Source organism: Oncorhynchus nerka, linkage group LG5 (assembly GCF_034236695.1).
Source record: "Oncorhynchus nerka isolate Pitt River linkage group LG5, Oner_Uvic_2.0, whole genome shotgun sequence".
In the NCBI taxonomy this organism is placed as follows: domain Eukaryota; kingdom Metazoa; phylum Chordata; class Actinopteri; order Salmoniformes; family Salmonidae; genus Oncorhynchus; species Oncorhynchus nerka.
Genome location: NC_088400.1, coordinates 60,440,457 through 60,468,270, shown reverse-complemented (window position 1 = coordinate 60,468,270; position 27,814 = coordinate 60,440,457). Strand labels below are relative to the sequence as shown.

The 27,814-nt window shown below is 42.2% G+C and overlaps 2 protein-coding genes across 2 annotated transcripts in view; one reads left to right on the top strand and one right to left on the bottom strand.

Moving 5' to 3' along the window:
- Positions 1-20,177, top strand: part of LOC115129870 (potassium voltage-gated channel subfamily H member 7-like) — a 72,150-nt gene extending 51,973 nt beyond the window's left edge. The window contains exons 10-18 of the mRNA XM_065018814.1: positions 41-240; positions 852-854; positions 2,659-2,911; positions 8,641-8,846; positions 8,983-9,082; positions 10,082-10,375; positions 12,866-13,025; positions 15,589-15,787; positions 16,668-20,177. Of these exons, the coding sequence (XP_064874886.1) occupies positions 41-240; positions 852-854; positions 2,659-2,911; positions 8,641-8,846; positions 8,983-9,082; positions 10,082-10,375; positions 12,866-13,025; positions 15,589-15,787; positions 16,668-16,940 (1,688 nt within the window). The 3' untranslated portion in view covers positions 16,941-20,177. The remainder of the gene's footprint in view (positions 1-40; positions 241-851; positions 855-2,658; positions 2,912-8,640; positions 8,847-8,982; positions 9,083-10,081; positions 10,376-12,865; positions 13,026-15,588; positions 15,788-16,667) is intronic.
- On the bottom strand, positions 19,864-27,206 carry LOC115129755 (grancalcin-like). Its single transcript, XM_029660449.2, has 8 exons — positions 27,067-27,206; positions 23,386-23,568; positions 22,898-22,967; positions 22,665-22,708; positions 21,832-21,979; positions 21,330-21,443; positions 20,967-21,025; positions 19,864-20,711 (listed from the first exon to the last, which is right to left on the bottom strand). The coding sequence occupies exons 1-8, from the start codon at positions 27,088-27,090 to the stop codon at positions 20,685-20,687; spliced, it is 669 nt and encodes a 222-aa protein (XP_029516309.1). The 5' UTR covers positions 27,091-27,206; the 3' UTR covers positions 19,864-20,684.
- Between the last annotated feature and the right edge of the window lie 608 nt (positions 27,207-27,814).

Here is a 27,814-nt window from a genome sequence, read left to right as displayed (position 1 = left end):
AGTGATGATCACCTGTCTGGTGTGATTCTCCCTCTCGCAGCCCTGATGTACGCCAGTATCTTTGGTAATGTGTCGGCCATCATCCAGCGGTTGTACTCTGGTACGGCGCGGTACCACCTGCAGATGCTCCGGGTCAAAGAATTCATCCGCTTCCATCAGATCCCCAACCCACTGAGGCAACGCCTGGAGGAGTACTTCCAACACGCCTGGAACTACACCAATGGCATCGACATGAATATGGTGCGAATAGGGGGAGTGTGTGGGGTTTGTGTAGGGAGGAGGGTGGGGGTGGGTGTGGGTGTAATTGGTTGGGAAGCTGTGAGTGTGCGTGTTTGTGTCTGTGAGTGTGTGTGTGTGTGTGTGTGTGTTTGGGGCTAATAAGTCTTCCAAGTGAGACTTTAACAAAATAAATGCTCATATTGGGACATTGCGTTATTCTTATGGTGGGATAAGGGTATGCATAATGATTCAGATTGCTGTTGTCCTTCAGTAGGTTTTTAATGTTAAGCCCCACAGTTGGACGATGCGGTTATGTTACTACCTTGCTGTGTTTCTCCTACAGAACTTAGCTTCTCGGTGAAGCTTGGTCAATGTTTTTTCTGACCTTAAAACAACCTTGTCTCCAAGACGGTTCTTACCAGTAACATAAAGCCTAGTGTGTTCCCTTAGCGACATGGTTATATGACATTATTATGATCTTGATTAGGATTCTAAACTCTAGAATGAAAGCCATGGATACTGTATGTAAAACAGCTTTTCCCCTGGTGATGTTAACTGTACTTATAGAAATGTGTCTTTTCCATGTCTGCGTCATGTCAAATGGAATGACTTCATCACTCTGGTAAGAGCAGGAGGTACTATGTTCACAGATAATAGTGTTAACTTATTTCCCTCTGAAATGTGTTGTTTTCAAAAATGGCAGAGTGTAGTAAATCGTAGACCAAGATGTAAATCAAAGAATACATTTATTAAAATCCATAACTTCATCTTTATAGTCTAGGGGGGAAAAAATAATGTACACTGAGTATAGAAAACATTAAGAACACCTTCCTAATATTGAGTTGCAACCCCCCTTTGGCCCTCAGAACAGCCTCAATTCGTCGGGACATGGACTACAAGGTGTCGAAAGCTTTCCACAGGGGTGATGGCCCACGTTGACTCCAATGCTTCCCGTAGTGTTGCAGTTCTTGTCACACTCAAACCGGTGCACCTGACACCTACTGCCATACGCTGTTCAAAGGCACTTCAATATTTTGACTTGCGCATTCACCCTCTGAATGGCACACATACACAATCCATGTCTCAATTGTCTTAAGGCTTAAAAATCCTTCTTCAGCCTGTCTCCTCGCCTTCATCTACACTGACTGAAGTGGATGTAAGTGACATCAATAAGGGATCATAGCTTTCACCTGGAAAGAGCAGGTGTTCTTAATGTTTTGTGCACTCAGTGTACATACTGACTTCCCCATTGCATGCCAGCCAGTAGTATAATCCTCAGTGCTTCTAGCAACCCATATTGTCCATCACAGACTGACTTGCATGTGGCTTGCCACAAGGTCGCCGTTTGCATGAAATCTGTGTATTCAAACACAATCACATCATTTTATAGTGTAGTTACCAAGCTGTGAATACTGCCAATGGGAGAGGCACAGACAGCTTGGCACTGCCAGGTTTCCCTCAATGTGGGAGGCTTGGCACACATGACCAGTGATATTGCACCTGCACTTGCCAAATGTTGTTCAATCTCTCCTTTCCAAAATCTTCTGCTATGATTTTTCCCCCAACTAATGAAAAATAGCCTCTCTTTTTCAAGAAATGTAGATTTTGTATGTGATATAGAGTAAGAATGTTTCATTTCCCCCTTTTGTGTGTTTGAAGCCTTCCCTTGCCCTTTGGTCCCCTGTGAGGTCACAGTTCAAGGTTTTCTCCTCTATTTACAGTCATCTCATGACCTTTAACCTGTAACCAAGTGTGGTGTTCAGTCCCAGGCAAATGACTTGTTTTCCAATTGTGGGCATTAATGTCATGATACTGAATAATTTAGGTGACATTTTTTTCCATTGAAACTATTTGCATTTAAGCATGTAGTAATTTAAGTAGTTGAAATACTTGTCACTCTGATCCTTAAACTCTAAATGACATGACAGGTTAATTCAGTTGAGGTAAGTCTTTTATTTATAAATCTTGATGATAAATCTGAATCACAGACACTAATGATACCCCACTAAGATAGAAAGCTCCCTCATGAGCACACTTGTGCTAATTCTTTTTTAATCAAAGGGAAGATGTGTTTCCATGTTTGTTTCCATGTTTTCCTAGTTTGTTGTGTCTTGTATAGCAGTGTTGGATATCCATCTGTTTACCCCCACCTGCTAGTACTCTGATTAAAGGCTATGGAAAGATGCCATAAAAAATACTCCCCTCAAACAGTCACATATGACAATGCAGTATTTAGATTTTGAGAAGAAGACCAAAACACAATTGGCAATTGTATCAACCCACTCTGGATTCCAAACCATATCTGACTGGCAAACTCAAACCAGACCCACACCCAAAGACGTCTCGAGTTTGACAGCACATCTCTGATAACACCACAGACAAATCCAGTCCTATCTGACCATTCTCCTATTGCTGTGGCCTGTCTTTTCACGCCCCCAGGTCCTAAAGGGTTTCCCAGAGTGTCTCCAGGCTGATATCTGCCTCCACCTCAACGCGAGTCTGCTCCAGGGCTGCAAGGCATTCCAAGGGGCTACTAAGGGCTGCCTGAGGGCCCTGGCCATGAGGTTCAAGACCACACACTCCCCACCGGGTGATACACTGGTCCACTGTGGAGACGTGCTTACTGCCCTCTACTTCTTGTCACGAGGGTCCATCGAAATCCTCAAGGATGACATCGTGGTGGCCATTTTGGGTATGCGCTACTCAAATGTTGTGGTTTATTGTTTCACATTGTCTGTTAATATTATCTATTTAACCTGGTAGGTTATTTAATACACTATTTCACAATAACAATCTGAGGAAAGGTTGCAATTAAAACCAAGTTTCATTGTAAACTTCATTTGACACTTCAGATGTATTTTGTGCTTTGTGAAAAAGTCCCGAACCAAAATGTACGCTAGACACTAGTCATTGCAACAATGACTCGTCTTTTTATTAATGCCGGGCTGTGGAAGGTGTGCTGTTCTCCAGTAAATTGATATCCTGAAGAATTGGTTACCTATGGCTGTGTGAATACTTCATTACAGGCTTTTTCACACTACTCAAACACCTCTAATGATTTCCCTCTGCCTGAAGGTCAGCTTAATCAGGCTGTTTGGAAGATAAACATAATCTTAGAACAGCAGCACTGCAGGCACACTTTCAAACACTGTTTTTGTCTCTAAACAGTTCAAGCGGTACTGGAAATGAATAGTAAAACAGCACAGTTCAGGTGTCACTTCTCATCAAAGTGTGTGTGTGTGTGTGTGTGTGTGTGTGTGTGTGTGTGTGTGTGTGTGTGTGTGTGTGTGTGTGTGTGTGTGTGTGTGTGTGTGTGTGTGTGTGTGTGTGTGTGTGTGTGTGTGTGTGTGTGTGTGTGTGTCTCTTGCCTCTCTTTGTGTGTCTGTATATCCTCTGTGTACTGTTTATAAGAGGCTGGTCTCGCTATTCTGCAATGCCTGGGTGGGAAGCTGACATCTCTAATGAGCACAGATTTTCATGGCTCCCTCCAAGAACACACTGTGATAGACACTAGCGCTGTACAGGAAGGTTTTATTGCTTGGAGAAGAGAGAGAGAGAGAGGAAGAGGATGAAGGAGAGAGTGATAGAGGGGAAGATAAAGAGTGGGGGGAGAGATGAGGAGAGAGTGGGTGGAGGGAGAGATGGAGAGAGGGGAACGGAGGGTGGTTTATTGGATCATTTATTATGGTATCTAATTGCCAGCTGAGGGTGATGGAGTGTTTGTGGTGTTAGCAGTCGCTGCTCGCAGGAGATATTGACGTCCCTGGGATGTAATCAGAGTAAATCTCTCTCTTTCTTTCTTTCCCTTTCTCTCTCGCTCTTTCTTTCTCTCTCTCTCTCTCTCGCTCTTTCTCTCGCTCCCTCTTTCTCTCTCTCTCTCTCTCTCTCTCTCTCTCTGTGCCAGCCCAGCGCCAAGCAAGTGTTACAAGCTAAGCATTGTATAAACGGCTCATTTTTCACTCAGCCAATGAGCTTCAGCAAAACGCAGTGACACAATAGGGTCATGCTCAGTCATTGCTGATGCATGCCAGATCTTACAACGCCTGGATAAGTATTTTGCGCATCAGCTAACCACATCATAGAGTATGTTATAGCAATCTGATGCCTGACGTTACAGTTGATGACATGGCAGGTAACCATTGGTTGACGCATCCAACGTCTGAGCAGGGGAAAACCACAGGTGTGTTGAAAGAGATGGGTTAATAAAGACTCACCAACGGTAAAGTTACACAAACACTTATTGCTCTATTTATCCCAGTCATGTATTTCTATACTAATTCTATTGTGAATTAGTGATTGCAATTAGTGTGCAATCAACAGAGAGAGAGAGAGCAATAAACAAGGAATTGTATCTGTAAAATAAAATGTTGCATCAAGGAAAGGAAAGAGGAAAGACTAGGTGCTTGTCCTGCCCAGGTTTGGACAAAGCCGTATTGACATCATGTGACAATAGAGATCTAGGCCAAGAGCCAGGGCATGCTGTGGGGCACGTGTACACGCACACACGTTGGTATCTCTGGAGGTGACAGGACAGGATATCACTGCCATACCAACACCGTAAACTGACAGGTCTGCGCATAGGGAAGTCAGGCGTAAAATAATGATATGACTGAGCCTCTTGGTCATTCCAGGTCAGCCCTGTAAACAGTCACACTACCTCCCTGTTGTCATATAGTCACAGCCCTATAAACAGTCACACTACCTCCCTGTTGTCATATAGTCACAGCCCTATAAACAGTCACACTACCTCCCTGTTGTCATATAGTCACAGCCCTATAAACAGTCACACTACCTCCCTGTTGTCATATAGTCAGCCCTATAAACAGTCACACTACCTCCCTGTTGTCATATAGTCACAGCCCTATAAACAGTCACACTACCTCCCTGTTGTCATATAGTCAGCCCTATAAACAGTCACACTACCTCCCTGTTGTCATATAGTCACAGCCCTATAAACAGTCACACTACGTCCCTGTTGTCATGTAGTCACAGCCCTATAGACATTCACACTACCTCCCTGTTGTCATTTAGTCAGCCCTATAAACAGTCACACTACCTCCCTGTTGTCATATAGTCACAGCCCTATAAACAGTCACACTACCTCCCTGTTGTCATGTAGTCACAGCCCTATAAACAGTCACACTACCTCCCTGTTGTCATATAGTCACAGCCCTATAAACGTTCACACTACCTCCATGTTGTCATTTAGTCAACCCTATAGACATTCACACTACCTCCATGTTGTCATATAGTCACAGCCCTATAGACATTCACACTACCTCCATGTTGTCATATAGTCAGCCCTATAGACATTCACACTACCTCCATGTTGTCATATAGTCACAGCCCTATAGACAGTCACACTGCCTCCATGTTGTCATATAGTCACAGCCCTATAGACATTCACACTACCTCCATGTTGTCATATAGTCACAGCCCTATAGACATTCACACTACCTCCATGTTGTCATATAGTCACAGCCCTATAGACAGTCACACTGCCTCCATGTTGTCATATAGTCACAGCCCTATAGACATTCACACTACCTCCATGTTGTCATATAGTCACAGCCCTATAGACATTCACACTAACTCCATGTTGTCATATAGTCACAGCCCTATAAACATTCTCCTCCATGTTGTCATATAGTCACAGCCCTATAGACATTCACACTACCTCCATGTTGTCATATAGTCACAGCCCTATAGACATTCACACTACCTCCATGTTGTCATATAGTCACAGCCCTATAGACATTCACACTACCTCCATGTTGTCATATAGTCACAGCCCTATAGACAGTCACACTGCCTCCATGTTGTCATATAGTCACAGCCCTATAGACATTCACACTACCTCCATGTTGTCATATAGTCAGCCCTATAGACATTCACACTACCTCCATGTTGTCATATAGTCACAGCCCTATAAACATTCACACTACCTCCATGTTGTCATATAGTCAGCCCTATAGACATTCACACTACCTCCATGTTGTCATTTAGTCAGCCCTATAGACATTCACACTACCTCCATGTTGTCATATAGTCACAGCCCTATAGACATTCACACTACCTCCATGTTGTCATATAGTCACAGCCCTATAGACATTCACACTACCTCCATGTTGTCATATAGTCACAGCCCTATAGACATTCACACTACCTCCCTGTTGTCATATAGTCACAGCCCTATAGACATTCACACTGCCTCCATGTTGTCATATAGTCACAGCCCTATAGACATTCACACTACCTCCATGTTGTCATATAAGGAAGTGGCAGAAGGACAGGTATAACCTTAACAGTGCATTTGGAAATTATTCAGACGCCTTCACTATTTCTGCATGTTGTTACATTACAACCTTGGTCTAAAATGGATTATATATTTTTTTACATCATCAATCTACAAAATACCCCATAATGACATGTTTGCTAATGTATTTAAAATAAAAAACTGAAACTTCCCGTGTTCGGCCTCTAGGCCACCAGGCTGCTTACTATTGCGCACACCTGTCACGCGCATCAGCGCCTAATGACAATCACCTGAACTCCATCACCTCCTTGATTACCTGCCCTATTTATGTCACTCCCTTTGGTTCCTTCCCCAGGTGTTATATTTCCTTGTTTCTGTGCATTGTGTGTGTATGTCTTGTTTTGTATTATGTTTCATTTATTGATTAAATGATTCACTCCCTGAACTTGCTCCCCACTCCCAGCGCACAAGTTACAAAACATCACATTTACATAAGTATTCAGGCCCTTTACTCAGTATTTTGTTGAAGCACCTTTGGCAGCGATTACAGCCTCGAGTCATCTTGTGTATGACGCTACAAGCTTGCACACCTGTATTTGGGGAGTGTCTCCCATTCTTCTCTGCAGATCCTCTCAAGCTCTGTCAGGTTGGATGGGGAGCATTACTGCACAGCTATTTTTGTGTCTTTCCAGAAATGTTTGATCGGGTGCAAGTCCGGGTAACTCAAGGACATTCAAAGCTTTGTCCCGAAGCAACTCCTGCATTGTCTTGGCTGTGTGCTTAGGTTTGTTGTCCTGTTGGAAGGTGAACCTACGCCCCAGTCTGAGGTGCTGAGCGCTCTGGACCAGGTATTCGTCAAGGATCTCTGTACTTTACTCCATTAATATTTCCCTCGATCCTGACTAGTCTCCCAGTCCCTGCCACTGAAAAACATCCCCAAAATATGATATTGCCACCACCATGCTTCCACGTAGGGATGGTATTGGCCAGGTGGTGAGCGGTGCCTGGTTTCCTCCAGACGTGACACTAGGCATTCAGGCCAAAGAGTTCAATCTTGGTTTCATCAGGCCCGAGAATCTTGTTTGACATTGTCAGAGTCCTTTAGATGCCTTTTGGCAAAGTGGGCTGTCATGTGCTTTTTACTGAGGAGTGGCTTCCATCTGGCCACTCTACCATAAAGGCCTGATTGGTGCTGTAGAGATGGTTGTCCTTCTGGAAGGCTCTTCCATCTCCACAGAGGAACTATGGAGCTCTGTCAGAGTGACCATCGGGTTCTTGATCACCGCCTTGACCAAGGCCCTTCACCCCCGATTGCTCAGTTCGGCCGGGCAGCCAGCTCTAGGAAGAGTCTTGGTGGTTCCAAACTTCTTCCATTTAAGAATGATGGAGGCCACTGTGTTCTTGGGCACCTTCAATGCTGCAGAAATGTTTTGGTACCCTTCCCCAGATCTGTGCTTCGACACAATCCTGTCTCGGAGCTCTACGGACAATTCCTTCAACCGCATTGTTTGGTTTTTGCTCTGACATGCACTGTCAACTGTGGGACCTAATATAGACAGGTGTGTGCCTTTCCAAATCATGTCCAATCAATTGAATTTACCACAGGTGGACTCCAATCAAGATGTAGAAATATCTCAAGGATGATCAATGGAAACAGGGTGCAACTGAGCTCAATTTCAAGTCTAATAGCCTCTGAATATTTATGTAAATAAGGTATCTGTTTTTTATTTTTAATACATTTGCTAAAATTTCTTAAAACCTGTTTTTGCTTTGCCATTATGGAGTATTGTGTGTAGATTAATGTGATTTAAAATATATATATTTTAGAATAAGGCTGTAACATAACAAAATATGAAAAAAGTGAAGTGGTCTCAATGCTTTCTAAATGCGCTGTTAGATGACCTCAAAAGACAGCTGAGCTGCATTATGGGAAATACAGGAGGTCATTTAGCTGTTTGTGGGTCAAGGCATATGTGTGTCATTATGTGCATGTTATATTTCACCATGTTTATCAAACCTTTATCTTTCTTTCTCTCCCTCTCTCCCTTCCATCTCCCTCTCCCCCTTTATCTCTCTATCCACTCCCCCTATCTCTCTACCTCCCTCATTTCTTCCTCCCACATTCTCCCCTCTCTCTCTCTCTCCTCATTCTCTCTCTCTTCCAGGGAAGAATGACATCTTTGGGGAGATGATCCACCTGTACACCAAGCCGGGGAAGGCCAACGCAGATGTGCGGGCGCTCAGCTACTGTGACCTGCACACCATCCACAGGGAGGAGATCCTGGAGGTGCTTGACATGTACCCTGAGTTCGCCGACTACTTCCTCAGCAATCTGGAGCTGACCTTTAACCTCCGAGACGAGAGCGGCAAGGTAAATACAGACGGACGGACAGACAGACACATATGGAAAGATGGATGAATGAGTGGGTGGATGGACGGCTGGATGGACCATGCGATCGGTAGGCAGTACAGATACAATTGTAAGGGGTGTATTTTCTTGTTTGCAGCCTCAGAATGCAGAGTCAGTCTACCTCTATCCCAGTGATTCTGATGGGGATGACATCAAATGCAGAAGAAGGCTCACTAACAAGAGGAAATCTTCCGCAGGTGAGTTGAGGTGGTTTTTACGGCTACTCTTTTTCAAAACAGTTCATGTCAACTGAGCCAGCCTGTTTTATACAATATCATGTTTTTTAGTTGTTTATTGAGACACTATTATCCAGAGTGACTTACAGGAGCAATTAGGGTTAAATAGGGTTAAGGGTAAGTGCCTTGCTCAAGGGCACATCGAGAAGAAAATAATAAAACACCTTGTTGGCTCTGGGATTCAAACCAGCGACCTTTCCGTTACTGGCCCAACATTTAGCGCTAGGATACCTGCCTTCATGGAAGTGTCTCCAAGTTTGAGAAGACTGTATTCCTACACAGAAAATAGTTTTAATTTGGCTTCTAAGAGCTCTGTAAGATGGGAGGCATTGTTGCTACACACCACTCAACAGTTTGGTATCCATTCAAACTAATTAAATTGGTTACTATGGTTACAGTTTTTCAGAATACAGTTCCATCTCCTAAAATAAACCCCGCTCCCACCATGTCATGCTGACCTGTAGATTGTAGATTGTCCAAATGTGTTTGTCTAATTCAGACAGATTATACCACATTAAAAGTATGGCAATTGATGTTATACATTTTAAGCCATATCATATCCTTCAAAGCATGCCTTTGTATGTTATCTCTCCTGTACTTACTATTTTCCTTCACATTTACTGACAGTTTCCCTCTCCGCCCACCTTAACCTCTGCTTCTGTAAAGGCAAAGTTGCAAGTGCACAATGAAATGTATGAAGTATCTTTACGGCAGCAAGGCTCTGAGGCAGCAGCAGATCTGGTGGGGAGCGTTTAGAGCACGACACCTTCCTATTGTTTGATCTGCCGAGCTGCTGCCTCCCAGAGGAGCTGTCTGTAACAAAGAACCCAGTGTTCCTCCAACACACGCTCATGCATGCACACACACACGCACACACAAGATCCTAAACACACACACGCATGCATACCCGAACGCACGCACAGACACATCCACCCCGATTGCCCTCCTACTTCCCCACAGGGACCCAGATCAAAGAGACGTCGGTGTTCTGCGATGGTGGTGAGCGGGAGAGGCAGCTCTACCCCTCCTCCCAGGCTGTAGCCACCGTGGTGGAGGACAGGAGAGACTCGGATGAGAGGGAAGAGGAAGAAGAGGAGGAGGAGGGAGGGGAGGGGGAGGAGCAGAGGCCTCTGTGCTCGGGGGGGCAGGGTTACCCCTTGGTGAGGGACCACACCTTGGGATTTGGGCTGGGGGACGTTGTTCCGGACGCGTCGGGAGGAGGAGACAATGCGGAGAGGAGCCAGTCTTATAAAGGTACAGTTAGAAGCCTCTAAAGATCCCTACAACAATGCTTTTAATGACTAGGTCATTTTGGCTAGACCAAAAGCTGACCCACCAATTCAAATGAGCTCCATACGCATTCAAATATCAAAATAACAATGTATGGGTAGCACAGCACGGAAGCCAGAGGGCACAAAACAACCAATGGTCACCCGACAAGACATGTCCTTTCAAGCCATTTTCTACAGAATATTGAGTAACTGTACTGTAATTAATTAGGAAAAAAGGAAATTACCCTGGGCCACTGGAGCAGGATGTCACACATATTAAAAATCCCCCAAAAGGATTAGGGCTCATCGCCACGGCAACTACCATTATAAGAGGATTATTTATATCCGACAACCAACCAGGGTCATTGGTCTGGAAATGCAGGGTTTCGAACAAACTCTGTTAGATGTTTTCATTTAATGTGTCTATGCTGTCTATGCTGCTATTCAATGGTGCCTCGACTGACACAGTATCTTTTGTTGTGCTGTTCCAGCACGGTGTTAAGGCATCATCTAAAACCAAGCAAAACAGGAGGTAAACGAGCTATGAAAATAGAATAAAGTGCCTGGGGCCAGGAGTTTTCCCTGGTTAGGAAACATGGTCAGGAAAACCTCAGGCCCTACATGGTCAATCCTAGCACTGATCCCAGACCATTTTTTACCAGTGAGTAAGAAGAAGACAGAAGGACTGGTGAGGCTGGCTTCTTACTACAGGCCATAGGTTAATTTCAGACCTGGCACTCTTACAGGTTTGTTGGAAAATCCTCTGTTTTATCCCTTGCCAATTTGCCAGCAGATGCCAGCTCATTATCTTGTTGATGACTGGTTGGCATTAGAGATGGCATGACCTATGGTGACCAGCTTGTGAAAGAGATCATGAGCTTAGCTTGTTTGTTTATGCTTTGTTTATCAGCCCTGCACACCTACGACACACACACAGATACACGCACACACACACACACACACCACACACACACACACACGCAGCCTCTTTCTCTCTACTCCCCCAAACACGACTTTCACAAATAATTATCCCTAACATAACTACTTTCATTGTAAAATCCTCAACTACTTTAACCTGAATGATATGGTAAAAAATATGAAAACTGCCTCCATATGCCCGTAGCCACTGTAACAATAGGCTAAATGAAATGACACGTTTCTATTCACGTCTCCAGAGTATTGCGCTCCACAATGAACATTCCTGTCGGCATGTGGTGATTTGAGAGTAATATGCTGTAATTCAGTTCTTGAGCGGATGATGATGATTCCTGGTTTGAGTAGGAGGCAGGCGGTGGATATTGATTCCTGTAATCACCCCAGCATGGAGCCAATATAAATGGTGGCTTCTCTTCTTGACGTCTTTCATTACTGTAAAAGCTATCTTCCAAGACTCAATCACTGAGTCTAGTGCAGTGCTTCGGTCGTCACTAGTTACCACAGCCACAAATTCATAAACCCCCGCCTATTTCTACAATTTCTCTACTTAAAGTCTGATTTTAAAACCTAGCCTTAACCCTAACCACACTGCTCAACCAAATGCCTAACCCTAACCTTAAATTAAGACCAAAAAGCACATTTTTGCTTTCATTAATTATTCCGACATAGCCAATGTTGACATTGTGGCTGAGGTCTCTAGTGGCAACCCAGTGTTTCTCTAGCCTTGCACTGGGTTAAGGTTAGAGTACATATTCGTTCTAGGCCAACAGTAACACATCTACATAGTTGGTTAGTTGAATTGGTTGTTTTACTGCTGGGCTACAACAAACATGTGCAACCTTTTGGGGGTACCTGAGGACTGGAATTTGAACCGACAAAGGTGCAGGTTTTACTTCTAGCCCTCTACTATAACACACCTGATTTAAGAATCAAGGGCTGGATGATTGCGGTATTTATTTCTATATCAGGCTTGCTAGTGCTGGGCATGAACAAAACAGTACACCCCTGTGGGTCCACAGTACTAGGACTGAAGAACATTGCTGGCATTATAGCGATATAACACTGTGGCAGGCATCTGTCAGGTGTGTTCTATTCCTATCAACACCCACTCAGTAGCAGTAAAAGACTAGACCAACTTTTTTGTGCCTGAGGGAGAAATGATTCTGGACAGAGTGCTGCTATTACAGTTTCTAACATTCAGGGAACAATGTGAGTGAGAGACTGACTGATGCTATAACTGCTGGTTATATAGTGGGGCCAAATGTGGCCATTGATCAATCAAATGGTAGCCTTTGACAGGACTGGTGTGGACGAGGGACCGCTATCTAGTCAGTGTTAGTGGATAGTGCTCTGTGCTCTGTGCCTTCTCAAAACACTACGGTTATCAGACAATATTGTTGGTCAAAGGCCTGTGAATCATACCTAACTAAAAAGGATTCAATGTTCTGTGGTGAAATGATTGGTGCTTTGATTTAGTTGTTTCATAGGTTGATAATGGTACATAAATGTGTTTTTGCATGTGTGTGTGTGTGTCTAGACCTGCATGGGGAGGAGTGGGGGTGCGTGCGGCCCAGAGAGGTCCTGGAGGAGTCGGCCCAGGACTCCCGAAGTGGGGTCGTAGAGGAGGACAGTGAGCCGGATATCACCTACGGAGAGGTGGAGCAACGTCTGGACCTGCTGCAAGAGCACCTAAACAGGTGAGTGGAAGGGGCCAGGGGAAATTCTGATAGTAATTCGCCATAAGAAAAAGCACAACTTTAACCAAGCCGTTCTGGTGGTAAACAGACTACACCAGTGGTCACCAACCTTTTCGGAGTCAAAATGCATAGTGAGATCTACCGCTCTGATTTTTTTTATTAACACGACTTAAAAAATGTAAGCTTATGCAACCATAACCAATTAAAACAGTACTGTAGCAATAGGGCTGTGCAGTAAGCTATAGGCCCAACACATTTTCACCACATACTGGATTTGCTTGAATTTACCTGCCAATGCATTGTTGTTCGGGACATATTTTTTAATAATCTTTCCAAATTTGAGGTAGGCTATATGATCACACCGGTAATAGATCCATTGTTGTATTACTTGGGAGGCACAGCTGAGTGAGCATACATTTAAATCATTTGCTTTTTATTTTACTGGGCTGATGGTGCCTGCATCTGATGGTCAATCTCTCCCCTTCCTCCACTGACACTGTCTTCCAGCGGATGGCGAAACTCGAGTCGCACCACATTATTACTGTCACAAATTAACGTTGTTACTCCTTATGAACAGAGAAAGTAAAACATTCCTCGACATTAAAAAAGACCCAAGCCGCTAATAATCACAACGCAAGCCTATAGATATACTTTCCTACTCATTCATTACTGCTGCAGTGCTTGTTGTAGCGCTGAGTGGAAATAGGAAGAACGCGCATTTTTATGGCTTATAAAAGTATTGAATACAAAAGTGTTGACAGTGCTGAGTAAGAACTTCAACATGAACTCACTCATAAAAACAGCAGCTCTTTGCTATATTCGTTGACAGTCTCTCTCTAGTCATGGTTTTCAACGTTTTGAAATCTCACTGTATCATTTTTCCCGTAGCTTTCTTTTATGCCTGCTAAATTACTGCAGACTCAGTCATCTGAGCAATCTGATTGGCCAGCGGAGGCATAGTGCACTTGATTTCTTCTCCAAGCCCACCCGGAAGGCAGAATTTATATGTCCAGAAACATGAAATGGCAACAGTTTGCCTTCCCAGCGCGCAGGGCAGCTGAATTGGCTACACCTACCACCAACAGCCAGAGACTAATAAAAACAATTGGAACACAAGGCTTTATTGTTGTTGTTTTTTACAGAAATGTGGCGACCGACCAGTTGGTGACCACTGGACTACACCATCTTCAAATAACCCCAAGCCCAACTATAACTACATCCCACTGCACTATAGACTAGATACACAAGCAAGGTTTTTCCAGTACAACATCCATCAGAATACAACTGGGTTTACCGTACGCATCCACAGTCCACTGAATCATTGCTTGTAAAGTAAGGCTAACTATATAACACAGAGAGTTGACTTCTGCATACGTTCTGCGTGGAAGGGATCCAGCTGCTACAGACAGCAGACAGCATTGCCTATTTTTAGCTGACGCCCGTGAGACGCAATCGCAACACAAAGACAGCAGACGCCACGGCAAAGTTTGGAGGGGAGGGTTGGGAGATGGTGAGGGGCAACAGCAGACAGAGGGAGGGGTCACATCAGCCAAAAAGTGGGAGGAGGCCTCTGAGTCAGTCCGACGTTCTCTTTTTATTTATTTCTCTCTCTTCTCTTCTCTTCTCTTCTCTTCTCTTCTCTTCTCTTCTCTCTCTCATATATAAATATATATGTGTGTGTGTGTTCCGTCTATATATAGCCTATGCTCTCTTTCACTTTCTCTCTCTCTCTCTACTGTATCTTCCCTCTCCATATCCCTTCTTCCACTGGAAGTGGCGGTTACAGACTGGCCACCTCAGGCTCTTTGCAGGCGTAGTCGCTCTCATTTCTCCTGCTTTAGGGAGGTAATGGACAGACGCCTGGCCACTTAACAGACATGGCGGCCACACTACCCTGCCTCATCTAGCTGGAGCACGCCTGCCGGGGGTGTTGATCGGCTCAGATTGTCTTACAGCTCAACAGCAACTGTGACAAACACTGGCTTGTTCTCTGTCCACAGTGCTCTGAAGGCAGTATGGGAGTGTCATGTCTAGATACCGTACACAGGTCTGTGTGTTTGTCATTGGAAATAAATCAATGAAAGTGATATTATTCAATATGGGCTTTTCCGTACCTTGAAGGTGTTGTATGCAAAACTGGAGAAAAATCAAGAAATTATCATTCACAAAATAGAGAAGCACACATGAAAAGAAATTGGGATTACATTTTGTTTGGGGTGGAAAGGTCTGAAACAGATAAAGATGTGCTACAGGACAGGGTCGCCTTAGTGTCTTCTCTGAATTGTTTGGGTTGGGGCTCCCTCTAGTGTTTGCATTGAGTATTACTGACTGCGCTCTCCCAATACAACCCCAGACACGTGCATAAAACAAAACCTACAGTAGCTAAAGCTAATACATAGCTAATACACTGAGGACCTATTTTAAGGTGCTCAGACTTTTACATAAATCCTGCATTGACGTCAGTGGCGGATTTATTTTTAAAAAATGTGAGTGACGCATGTGGATCGCAAGCTAGGACCCACCCCTGATGCTGTTTCCCTGGCTCTCCCCACCCACCATCCAGGCTGGAGTCCCAGATGACGTCAGACATCAAGGCCATCCTCCAGCTGCTGCAGAGGCAGACCACCATGGTTCCCCCGGCCTACAGCATCGTCACCTCCAGCCCAAAGTACCAGAGGCCTGCCATCAGGGTGCAGCCTGTTTCTGCCATCAGGATCACAGAGCCTCAACACAGCCTCAACCCTGCTTCACCACTGGCCCAGGTATACTGAACCAGCCCAGATGAACAAATACGGTCTACACTAGCCATCAGAGCTATATACTGTGTTATACATAATGGCTCTGTATATGCTGGCTAGGCACATTACACTCCCCTGTCTATATACTGGTCTATAGGTGCATTATCACTGTCTGTTCTGTATACTGACGGATGGTTACATCCTCCCTGTGTGAGTTTTGGACACTACAGAAGTCAATATCCCTGCCTGAAGTTGTTTGTTCTCAGTTTGCTGACCAGCCTGGTCTCAGAGCAAAACGTATTATATTTTACTCAAATCTGTGGCACTCCATTTAGTGTCATATGTTACTTTATGTTAAGGTACATTACATTGACTAGACATAACATAATAAACGTAAATCCGGGACACTAAAATTAGTATGATATGTTACGTTTGGTTCGGACAGTAGCTGACAAAAATGAAAGGAGGGTGGTTGGTCGGGGTGGATGGCTGGGCACAAAGGAATGTCTTGCGTATTAAAATCTCATCACAGACAACTTTAGTATTTTAGCAACTTTGCAACTACTTACTACTTTTTAGCGACTTTGTCACTAATTAGCATGTTCGCTAACCCTTCCCCTAACCCTATAACCTAACTCCTAACCTTAACCCCTAACCTAACATATCATACTAAAGCAGTCAAACATAATATATCATACCAAACGGGTTAAATGCGATTCAGACGTAGGACACTATACATCATACAATTCTTATTATATTGTACGACAAATATTACATTGGTCGGTCAATGTAATGTAACGTAAAGTAACATATCATACTAAATGGAGTGGCACAGTTTAAAAAAATATATATATATATATAATACATTTCGCTCTGAGACCAGGTTGTGCTTACTGCTTCACAGAATCCTGACATGGAGAAGCCCCTGAACAAATCCAAAGAATCCATGTCAGGCCAGGTTCCCACGGAAATGGCCCCAGAAGAGGACCTCGGGGCAGGACTGCTAGAGAAGGACACAGAGCCCAGACACATACAAACCAAAATTGACTCTCCGGAGAAACAACAACAACCTAGAGCCCTCTTCCCCTCTGCCAGACAAGCCTCGCTCCCGCCTGAAAATTCCGAAAAGCCAGGACTCCACAGGCCGGTATCCGACCCTGGGCTTCTGGGAAAGTAGGCCATTTCGCCTACCTGCGCCCCTCTTTCTCACTACGGAAAACTAGGGCTTCTCTCAAAGTTTGACTCAGGGTCTTAGAAGGAGACTGTATATGCAAGGAATACTGTCGACTTCCTTCCATTCCTTTTCCAATATTTTCTGCCGATCTCTGATTTAGATGTATTATAAAGTACATTTATACATAGGTATTTATACTGTATATTACTAATATCTGTAATGATCTACCATGCACATATTTCAGATGTCATACTGCCAGCAACACAAAGGCACCTAACATGTTTGTTCTTCCAAGAGAGAAAAGTGCATGTTTTGGAAGCGTTTTCTGTTGCATGTTCAAAACACAACACCATCTCATGCACTGCACAGTCATGGTGTGAGGTCGGCATGCTTTCAGAGTGATGAGTATCCGTTATATAATTATTCCCAATCGATGGGGACAAAGCCACGTGAAACTCTTTCAAAAGCATTTTCAATCTGAAAATAAGTGTGCCGTTTCAAACCCGTCGCATGAATGACCTTATCAGACGCCATGTAAATGTAGTTGGCTAGTTAACAATCTCCACGTGCGACATTATATACACACAAATATTTCATCATATATTGTGCCTAAGTACCTACCGTCCACTTGTCTTTCAAAAAGTCATCTGATCATAAGAGACAAAGAACCACTATGTAAACTGCATCTTCTATTGGATTATAAATACACAGATATGCAAATGAATATGATTTAAATGGTTGGGAAAGCTCTTCTACAAAGTACCCCTTACACTGCTAAAGTATTCCTTACTTGTGATCACTTTGCACCACAAGTCTCTTTCATGGGGCCATGAAAGCAATAACGACAACATTGAAACATTCATTTACACACATGAATAATATACATATTTGATTAATGACTAGAAATTAGCACGGGTACATGCCCAAAAGTCAAAATTAGTCTTTAAAACGTGTACGGCACGAACTAAAACAAAAGGAGTTACAAAAGGAATACTTATCCATTTAATATAGCTACTTTCCTCCCTGAATCACTGAATATGTTTTACTATTGAAAATATTGTCCAAAAATAATTTCATGGGAAGTGTACGTATATTTATGAGCTATACAAAAGTTTGTTTTTTGGTATTGTATTAAAACCTATTTATTACTGTAACTACACACACACAGAGGCATGAACTGGGTGGACTAACGATTATCTTTCACATATGTAATCGATGTGCAGGATCACTTCTCTTTTGAAAGGGCCTGCACTTAACGAAATGCATATCATTGTATGAAAGGAGTTGGAACGCAACATTACATGTTCAGATGTAGAAAACTACAATGAACAGCAACTCTCTAAAGCGGAATTGCTCAGATGTATCTTTTTTTGAATTGTTCTAAGAGGAATCAGGCCTAATTCTATTTCATTGTCCTTGCTAGTTATTGAGTAGTTACATGTAACCAATTATGTAAAGGTACAGTAGACATAGCAGTATATCATCATACAAACATCCTTGTTTCAGAAATCAACTACAACATTGTAATCTGCCACTATTGTCTATTGCCAATCATGCAAAGGAAGAGCCAATAGTAGCAGTTTGACAGATTTGATTCTGTTGTTGTAGTCTATAAGCAGGACGTCAACTTTAATTAATACCTTTTATAAGTACTGTACCCCACAATCTTTATAAGCTTCAACTCTTCTTTCCGTGCATGTTTAGGGGCTTCCATTTATATTCCAAGAATGCAGATTTTATTACTGTTCTAACCAAGTGACAAAATCAATGCTGAGACGGTGTCAGACACCGACAACGTAGAGATTCAGGCCGACCTAGCAGCTTAGCCCTCGTTAGCCGTAGCTTTTTCTAACCTACATTAGCCTTCACAGATGTCCTAAACACATTTATTCAGCTGAATAATATGCATTCAACAGTCAGCAATGTAAATGTATTGAATATGGACGGATTCCGCATGTCGCAAATTAAGTCATTTTAGTTTTATGACTTATTTTACACAAACATAGTCAGATGTGTGGTATTGCATGGATCAACATCAGCTGGCAATTTGTTTTAACAGATTTCAAAACATGTTTGTGATTTATCAGGAAGGGGAAAGTTGGTCTTATAAAATGATAAACAATGGTAATAAATACACCCATTTTCTCTATAAGAGAACACTTAATTGAACCAAAATGTGTTTTGGTTCAATTGTGTATCAGCCCAAGGAGTGAGATACATTATGAAAAACACATATCACGCTCCCATATGTAGCAATTAAAAGATACAAACTTTGTAGTCAGGGCAAATGGAATCTAGAGAAGTCATATTCATTGGAAACACTATAGCTATGCATGTTTTGTAGCAGTACTTAGTTGGGTTTGAATTAAAGGCAGACTCAGCAATATGACATATTGCTGAGACTACCATTCATTTCAGATCGTACCGGCCCTATCCTGAGTTGTGCCCATACACAGCTAGAAGCCTTTTCAGAGGGCACAGGTCCTTCGCTCCATGTAATGCCAGTTGAGTGGCCACGACTACTCGATCTCGGTTTTAAAACCCACCACACATAACCCTGGCAAAACAAGCTAAGGTGCGTCTAGTATAATCTTTCCAGAGCACAGATGCTATACAAATCTGTATCTGGAACATGACATGTCCAATACCTAAAGAGTGCCCCACTGAACTTTTCATAGAGGTCCCACTTTTGCACAGAAATTAAACAAAAGTGTGCTTTACTAGAGAAATTTCACTAGTGCTGTTCACAATTGTTTTTATGCATTTTTTTAAATGTTTGCCACTGTATTTTTTACAATACAACACTTAACAGCTGATATGAATGTTTGTCCTTGAATATGCTGTATTTAAAGAAATGTAATATATTGTGTACATATTGATGAAAACCATTTGTGTAATTGTATAAATTAATAAACAGAATGCATACTGACTACAAACTGAGTTTATTGTGTTGTGAATAACACCAATATCACTGATGAATGCCCCAATGGTCACAATGCACTTAACTACATGTCTGATAAATATTTCACCCTGAACTATAAAAATGCAGGTTATCACAAAATTATTATTTTTTTAATTAAAATTAGTTGGTGGTAGTTAATGCATGCTTTTCTTTGCAAAGGAATAACAGTGCAGGTTTACAACACAGTGCAGGTTATTCATACATTTGTGGACGCCCTAATGTTTAATTTGTGTATTGTTAGGCCACATTTCATTCAAATCAAGAGACGCATATAGTTATCCTTAAAAAAAAAATTGCATAACTGTATATTTGTAATAAAAATATTATATCTATACTTAATGTATGGAGTGTTTAATGTAAAAGTAATTCACACCTAAATATAGTGGTTACAAAAACAACATATACAGTGGTGGGGATGAATCTGGAAAGCGACGATCCGAGATTGTAATGGCACAAAAGTCACCATGGTAAAGATCAGTAACAGCTTTGCCATCCCTTTCTTTGTTTAAACCTACCACTGTCAATTAGCAACAGAATTTACAACAAGCAGATACATTTAGAAACACACCATGTGTTATCTGGCAAATCTGCACATTCCTGTATTGTGTACAAGGCAGACATTATGGCAAACAAACGGTTTCTGTTGTAACCTCCTTCCCCATTTTAAGTTGGTCATGGGAATCGACCTAAGAATTATTGGCTAATATTGATTGGTGCCTTCCCATTATTTAGGGGAAGTGGTCAGCGAGCCCCAGACTGTCGGTTGAAGTGCCACTCCACTCCACTCAGATGGCCATTGTACACAGGATAAACTGCAGGAGGAAAATCAAGAGAAAAGTTGCTCATTTTGATGTAATTACTATAACTTGCATGTCAGGACAGGCTATTGGGAATCCCATGACAGACTGGGGAATGAGAGAGAGAAAAACTGGGTTGTGTTCATCAGGATACAATGTTTTAAAATGAAACCTAAAAAAAAAAAAATGCATGTTCAGATAACACTGAAATGAAGAGGTACTTTCTTCCAATGTGTGCCTACTGAACACGGCCCTGAATTTCACACTTACGTCATCGTATTGGAAGTTGACAGCCCCCTGCTGCATCTGGTCTCTCCTCCTGAAGCTCTCTGTGGAGACACATAGTAAAGATGGCAGTGTAGAGGTGAAATTTGAATGCCATTCGTTAGACCACAATACCCAGCGAGACACTGTGCTAATGAGCCTACGAATGTACATGCACAAAAGAGACCAGGACAAAACAAGACAGATTACACCGCAAAAGATAACGATTTGAATGAGTAAAATGTTAGTGAATGACAGAATATGTTATTTTATAACGAAACCCATAGCTCTGGATTGTGAGGAAATTTGAAATGCTGTTGAATACAAGGTTAAACATCATCACGTGCAGCCTCCAAGTGAGCATTGTACCTGTGAGGGCGCGAAGCTTCACAGCACATGCGACATAGTCGTCAAAATAGATCCGGCCAGCCTTGCTGTAGCGTTTGATGACAGCGTTCAGCGCTTGCGGGCTGATCCTGTAGCCTGTAGGAGGAAATCACAATATGCATCAAATTATTCATAAGCCAACATAGTATTAGGATTCATCTAGTGACCACTGCATTTAGTTGACAATGATCATAAACACCAGCCTTTGCATATTGTCCATCTACATTGTATCAAGAAGGGTCTCTCAGACCAATACCGTGAAATTATCTGCAGCTCCACCAAAATTATGATTACTGTAGGAGTCTATCATCAATGGTTTAAATCATTTAAAAGAAGTCAAGCCTCCCAGCCCCTTTCGGATGCTGCATCTGAACCAGGCTCTGGAATGCTACCCCTCTTTGGATGGCAGAATGGACTATCCCACGTCATCATCCTATCAAAATGGACTATCCCATACCATTAGCCTGGCCGAGCACTGACTCACCCATAGCGGAGATGGACTGGGTCATCTCATGGGGTTCCACCGTGCCACTCCGGTCCTGGTCGAACATCATGAAGTTCTGCTTCCAGCCACTCAAGGCAGCAAACAGCTCCTTGAACTCATTGAAGCCCAGCTTTCCGGTCATGTCTCTCTGGTGGGCGGTTAGTTAAGGGTTAACTCTGTTCGTTAGGTAAAGAGAAACTAAAAACAGCCATGTGAACTGGTCTCACACAGGATATGATGAGTTGTGGTAAATGTTGTGGGAGAACCAGACCTTTCTGCGACTGAATCAATTCCATAAGTAATGCTCTGTCTCAATATGGCCTACTTACACATGTATCATGGGTTTAATATGAAGGAAATACATTTTATAGAACATCCCCAAACTGCAAATGCTGACTGTTGTACATCCTTGTTGTAAAGTCTATTACTGTACATAAGAAGGATGAACATATTCAGAGAGAAACAGGACTAGAATGTTCATCTACCTCTGAAAATGGAACTACAGGCATGATACAAATGGAGCATGAGCGAAGTTCAGTCTTGCAAATTTATTGGCAAATACAATACTAAATGGGACCCAGTAAACTAGGCCTTGTAAAAGAGTCAAATATACTGCAGCCGGCCACCTACTGCTCAAAGCTTTCCCACCTCTACAACTGTTCAAATAGAAGGATGAACTCAGCACTGACAGAAGGTTTATTCATTAATTAACATTTAGGACTTCTGTTCATCTTTCACCAGCAAGTCAACATAGCAAAGTGCAATACCAAACAAACTTCAATGACACTGGACAGAGGCCCAGTCCAAGAGATTCATTGATATAGAAAGGATACATCCAGCATTGCGATCATGATTCTACATGTCTCCAAACTGAAGGCTGTTGGAGAAGAGAAACAACGATCACACAATGAAAAACATACAATGACAATACCAATCAGAAAACCAGTGACAAATCTTTGCAAAGACTATTTTAATGCGGGATACTCAAATCATAAAAAACACACATAATTGGATCATTTATGACCACAAAGTGAACCTTGGATCGTGGGACTCTGTGTGAACTTACGAGTATAGGTGCCACTGATACCAGTCTGTGTAAGACACCTCTGAAGCTCCTCTGCATCAATCTCCCCATCCTGCACAGAGGAATATCCCTGTAAGATTACTCTCCAACAACAACGTATTACTATGCAGTGAATTTAATATTAAAATAAAGAGACTTGAATGTCTTGAGATCACTTTGTGGTGTAACCATGACACATCACCAACATCATGCATGTACCAGTAATGTTGCATCATTTTTTGTTGTTGTATTTTAACCCACTTTTTCTCCACAATTTCATGATATCCAATTGCGATGTTGTCTCGTCGCTGCAACTCCCCAACGGGCTCAGGAGAGGCAAAGGTTGAGTCCTCCAAAACATGACCCGCCAAACCGCGATGCAGTGCCTTAGACCACTACACCACTCAGGAAGCCAGTAATGTTGCATTCTATCCAAAGAGGAATATTTACTGTACCCATGATCAATTTAAATGAAAGCATTGATCACTCACCTGTCCTGCTATGGTAGTAAAGTACCCCCACATGGGGTCATTAACAGGCTGCTGAGGAGGAGCAGCAAAGGTCCCAGGGTAGCCTCCACCATTCTGGGGGTAGCCTGCCTGGGGTGGGCCTCCCATGAGTCCACCCTGCATGGGCATACCCTGGGGTTGCATGCCTTGCATTGGTCCTCCATACTGACAAGAAAAGGAGAGTACAGTCAAGTAACTGGGCTTAAGGAAAACTTCCCAAAATTACTAATTCAATATAAAACAGATTGGAGCACTCAAAAAACAAGCAGCTATATACAGTGCCTTCAGAAAGTACTCACGCCACTTGACTATTTCCCAAAGAAATTGTGTTACAGTCTGAATTTAACATCGATTAAATTGAGATTTTGTGTCACTGATACAACACACAATACCCCATAATGAGTGGAATTTTGTTTGTAGAAAATGTTGAAATAAAAATGTAAAGCTGAAATGTCTTGAGTCAATAGGTATTCAACACCTTTGTTATGGCAAGCCTAAATAAGTTCAGAAAGAAAAAAACGTGCTTAAAAAATCACATAAGTTGCATGGACTCATTCCGTGTTCAATAATAGTGGTTAACTACCCCATATCTGCATCCCACACATACAAGTTACTGTAAGGTCCCTCAAATCAAGTAATGAATTTCAAGCACATATTCAACAACAAAGACCAGGGAGGTTTATCAATGACTCACAAAGGGCACCGATCGGTAGATGTGTAAAAAAATAAACAAAGCAGACGCTGAATATACCTTTGAGCATGGTGAAGTAATTAATTAGGCTTTCGATGGTGTATCAATACACTCAGTCACTACAAATATACAGGTGGCTGTCCTAACTCAATTGCCAGAGAGGAAGGAAACTGATCAGAGATGTCACCATGAGGACAATGGTGATTTTAAAGCAGTTACAGAGTTTAATAGTAGAGGATGGATTAACAACATTGTAGTTACTCCACAATATTAACCTAAATGACAGAGTGAAAGGAATGAAGACTATAGATAATAAAAATATTCTAAAACATGCATCCTGTTTGCAACAAGGCACTAAAGTAATACTGTAAAAAAATTGGCAAAGCAATTCACTTTTGTCCTGAATACAATGTGTTATAGGGCAAATCAAACACAACACCAAGTACCACTCTTCATATTTTCAAGCATGGTGGTGGCTGCATCAGGTTATGGGTATGCTTGTCATTGACAAGGGTGTTGTTTAGGATAAAAATAAACAGCTATAAGTACAGGTAAATCTTAGAGGGAAAACCTAGATCAATCTGCTTTCAAAACAGACACCGGGAGGCAAATTCACCTTTCAGCAGGACAATAACCTAAAACACAAGGCCAAATCTACACTGAAGTTTCTTACCAAGATGACATTGAATATTCCTGAGTGGCCTACTTACAGTTTAGACATAAAATTGCCTTGAAAATCTATGGCAAGACTTAAAAATGGCTGTCTAGCGATGATCAACAATCAACCTGACAGAGCTTGAATATTTTTTTTAAAGAATAAAGGGGCAAATATTGTTCAAGCCAGATGTGCAAAGCTCTTAGAGAATTACCCCAAAAGTCTCACACCTGTATCGCTGCCAAATGTGCTTCTACAAAGTATTGACTCGGGTGCGAATACTTACGCAAATGAGATATTTTTGTATTTCATTTTCAATAAATGTGCTAATAAGTCAATAGACAGGTTTTTTACTTAGTCGTTATTGTGTGTAGCGGCTGAAAAAAGTATAATTTAATCCATTTTGAATTTCAGGCTGCAACACCAACATAAGGAATAAGTCAAGGGGCATGAATACATTCTGAAGGCACTGTAGATGTTCTTACACTAAGGCTTGATGCCTTGATGGGAAACAAACAGGTATACCATTACTGACGTTTGGACATCACATGACGTCTTCCTCAGAGAGTAGTCACACGTATATGATGTAGTCAGGTGATTGTTTATAACAGAGTCATGTGCATTCTTTCCAGTTTCCCCACTTCTAAATATTTTCACTGTCAATATAAGCAAAAGTAACAGGTTGTGGACCTATTTGTAGATGTAGCGAGGATATTTTCACTGACAATATTAGCAGGGTGTGGACTAGTCTATGACTCCCATTCCATTGCATTACACTGAGCCACTGGACAATTTTAATTTATTCGTTATTTTTCCAGGTAAGTTGACTGAGAACACATTCTCACTTACAGCAACGACCTGGGGAATAGTTACAGGGGAGAGGAGGGGGATGAATGAGCCAATTGTAAACTGGGGATTATTAGGTGACCGTGATGGTTTGAGGGCCAGATTGGGAATTTAGCCAGGACACCTGCAGTGGTATGCAGGGTGGTATGCTGCTGGCACGTGAGAGTTTTGTAAACATTTGGAACTGAACTTTCATATAAGTGAGAAATAATTTCAAACACAAAATATACACTCACTTAGTTTCGGAACGTTTCACCCAGCTGTATTTTCAAGAACACCGCCTCCAAGCAAGACTACACTTCCTCACCTCCAATTTCCACTTCAAACATCTGCAATGGAGCATAACTGGGGATAACTTTTGTACCCCTGTTCTGGAAAATTCTGCCAGGTAAAACTTTGCCAAAAAGTTAAGTTCCAAAGGTTTCCAAAACCGTATTGCAAGCAAGGATTATTCATGTTTCTAACTGTTAAAAACAGAGCATTGGGATTATAGTTTATTGATCCAGCTAAGGCCCATTAGCTCAATTGAGAATTCGAGGTGTGGGTGTAAGCTTACTCCCACTTGGGTTCTCGAGAGTTAAGTGTGGACATATCCTAGGGTAATGCAGTGACCATGACAGAAGAATAACAAGCACTCCATTTCCCCAAATGGGAGAGGTTGAGCTGTGGGCCATACTAGAGGGGTTGCAACAGTGTATGTAGCCAAGACTAGGCTACTAACTACAGATAGGCTACTGTAACTAGCTAGCCTAAATAGCCACCTCCCTAGTGTATTTACATAGGGTGATTTTAAACTACAGCATTAAGTGCTTTTAAAAGACTGAATTTGGCCAGCTGGTATTTTGTCAATTGTTAAATTAACATTACTCCGAAATAAACAAGGTAACAGTAAACATGTCGTCCCCCAGGAATGAGGCAGTGCCACCCTTGGGCCAATTGAGATATCGCGAGTGACACACACATTTCAGTTAATTCCTTTAGCTCCCACCTTGGGCCAATCTGTGTAATTTTGTACATTCCGGATCACAATGACAAAACGATTCATTCAACCAAGTTTCATCAAAATCGGCCCAATGCTGTCTAAGATATCGTGTGTAACTAATGTACGAAAGAACGTACAGATCCACAATCACCTCCGAATTCATCGAAGGGGACAATAACAATTTATATGAAAACTGGAACTAGTGACTAAACTAAATAGCTAGAACTGAGGGCAATATCAACTTTTTTCATAACCAAGATATAGCCCTAACAGTTACTTGCCTAGAAAGATGCGAAACCTTTCAATGTCGATACTTTGAAACGAGTGTGCTTACAACTGACCGTGTTACAATGTTTCATCGTAACAAAGATACATTTTAGGAGTCGTATCGGAGCACTCCCCTTATCGGAAATGAAATAGGCCAAACTCCTGACTTATGTAGACTACTGTAAAATCACAGTCAAAAGAAAACACGAAGCGTTTACTCACCCCGCCATATCCTGGATAAGCCATATGTACGCTATAAAGAATTGCCACAAAACGATTCGAAGCACTGAAATGTTTCGATGTAAAAAAAAGTCAGTAAACGCAATGCAAAACCGAACCTGTTTACTTGAAATACACTGCGACAACGGCATGTGTACATAATTTCCGGTCGTCACTAGTTACTCCAGCCACAATGTCGTAAACCCCGCCCATTTCTACAATTTCTCTTCTTAAAATGTGCTTTTAAACCTAAACGTTATCTTAACACTAATCTTAAACACATTCCTAACATTATGCATAACCCTAACCTTAAATTAAGACCAAAAATCTAATTTGTATTTTTATACATTTTTACGATATAGTCAACCTGACTTTGTGGCTGTGCTATCTAGTGGAAACCATCATTTCCAAGAATGTGTTGCGAGAAGGCGGAAGTTCGAATTGCCTAACCGACTGATAGTGAAGATAGCCAATGAGGAAGCTCACAGCATTCAATTAGCTTCAGCAGCATTCTTGGTACTTCGCTGACGAGAAGATAGGCCTGCTGGCCATTCAAATAGAATAGAATAGAATAGAATAGACGTAATCCAAATAGGAATGTTCTAGTGTGGACCCCTGGCTTTCTTTCCCAACCACCATCATCTTCAGGAGGAGCCCACCGGCCCAGACAGGGAAGCAAGGCTCCACTTTCCCCAGAAGCAGACAAGGGCAAGCGGATGGGGCCTGTTGTTGTGGTAGGCAGAACCTGTTT

Bases quoted from the DNA above. Each gene is read 5' to 3' on its own strand.
- LOC115129755 (XM_029660449.2), bottom strand. From the start codon at position 27,090: ATGGCTTATCCAGGATATGGCGGG. The intron at 23,569-27,066 runs GTGAGTAAACGC...TTTTCTTGTCAG, and splicing joins CTTATCCAGGATATGGCGGG to TATGGAGGACCAATGCAAGG. The intron at 20,712-20,966 runs GTAAGTGTGAAA...TTCCTCCTGCAG, and splicing joins TCAACTTCCAATACGATGAC to TTTATCCTGTGTACAATGGC.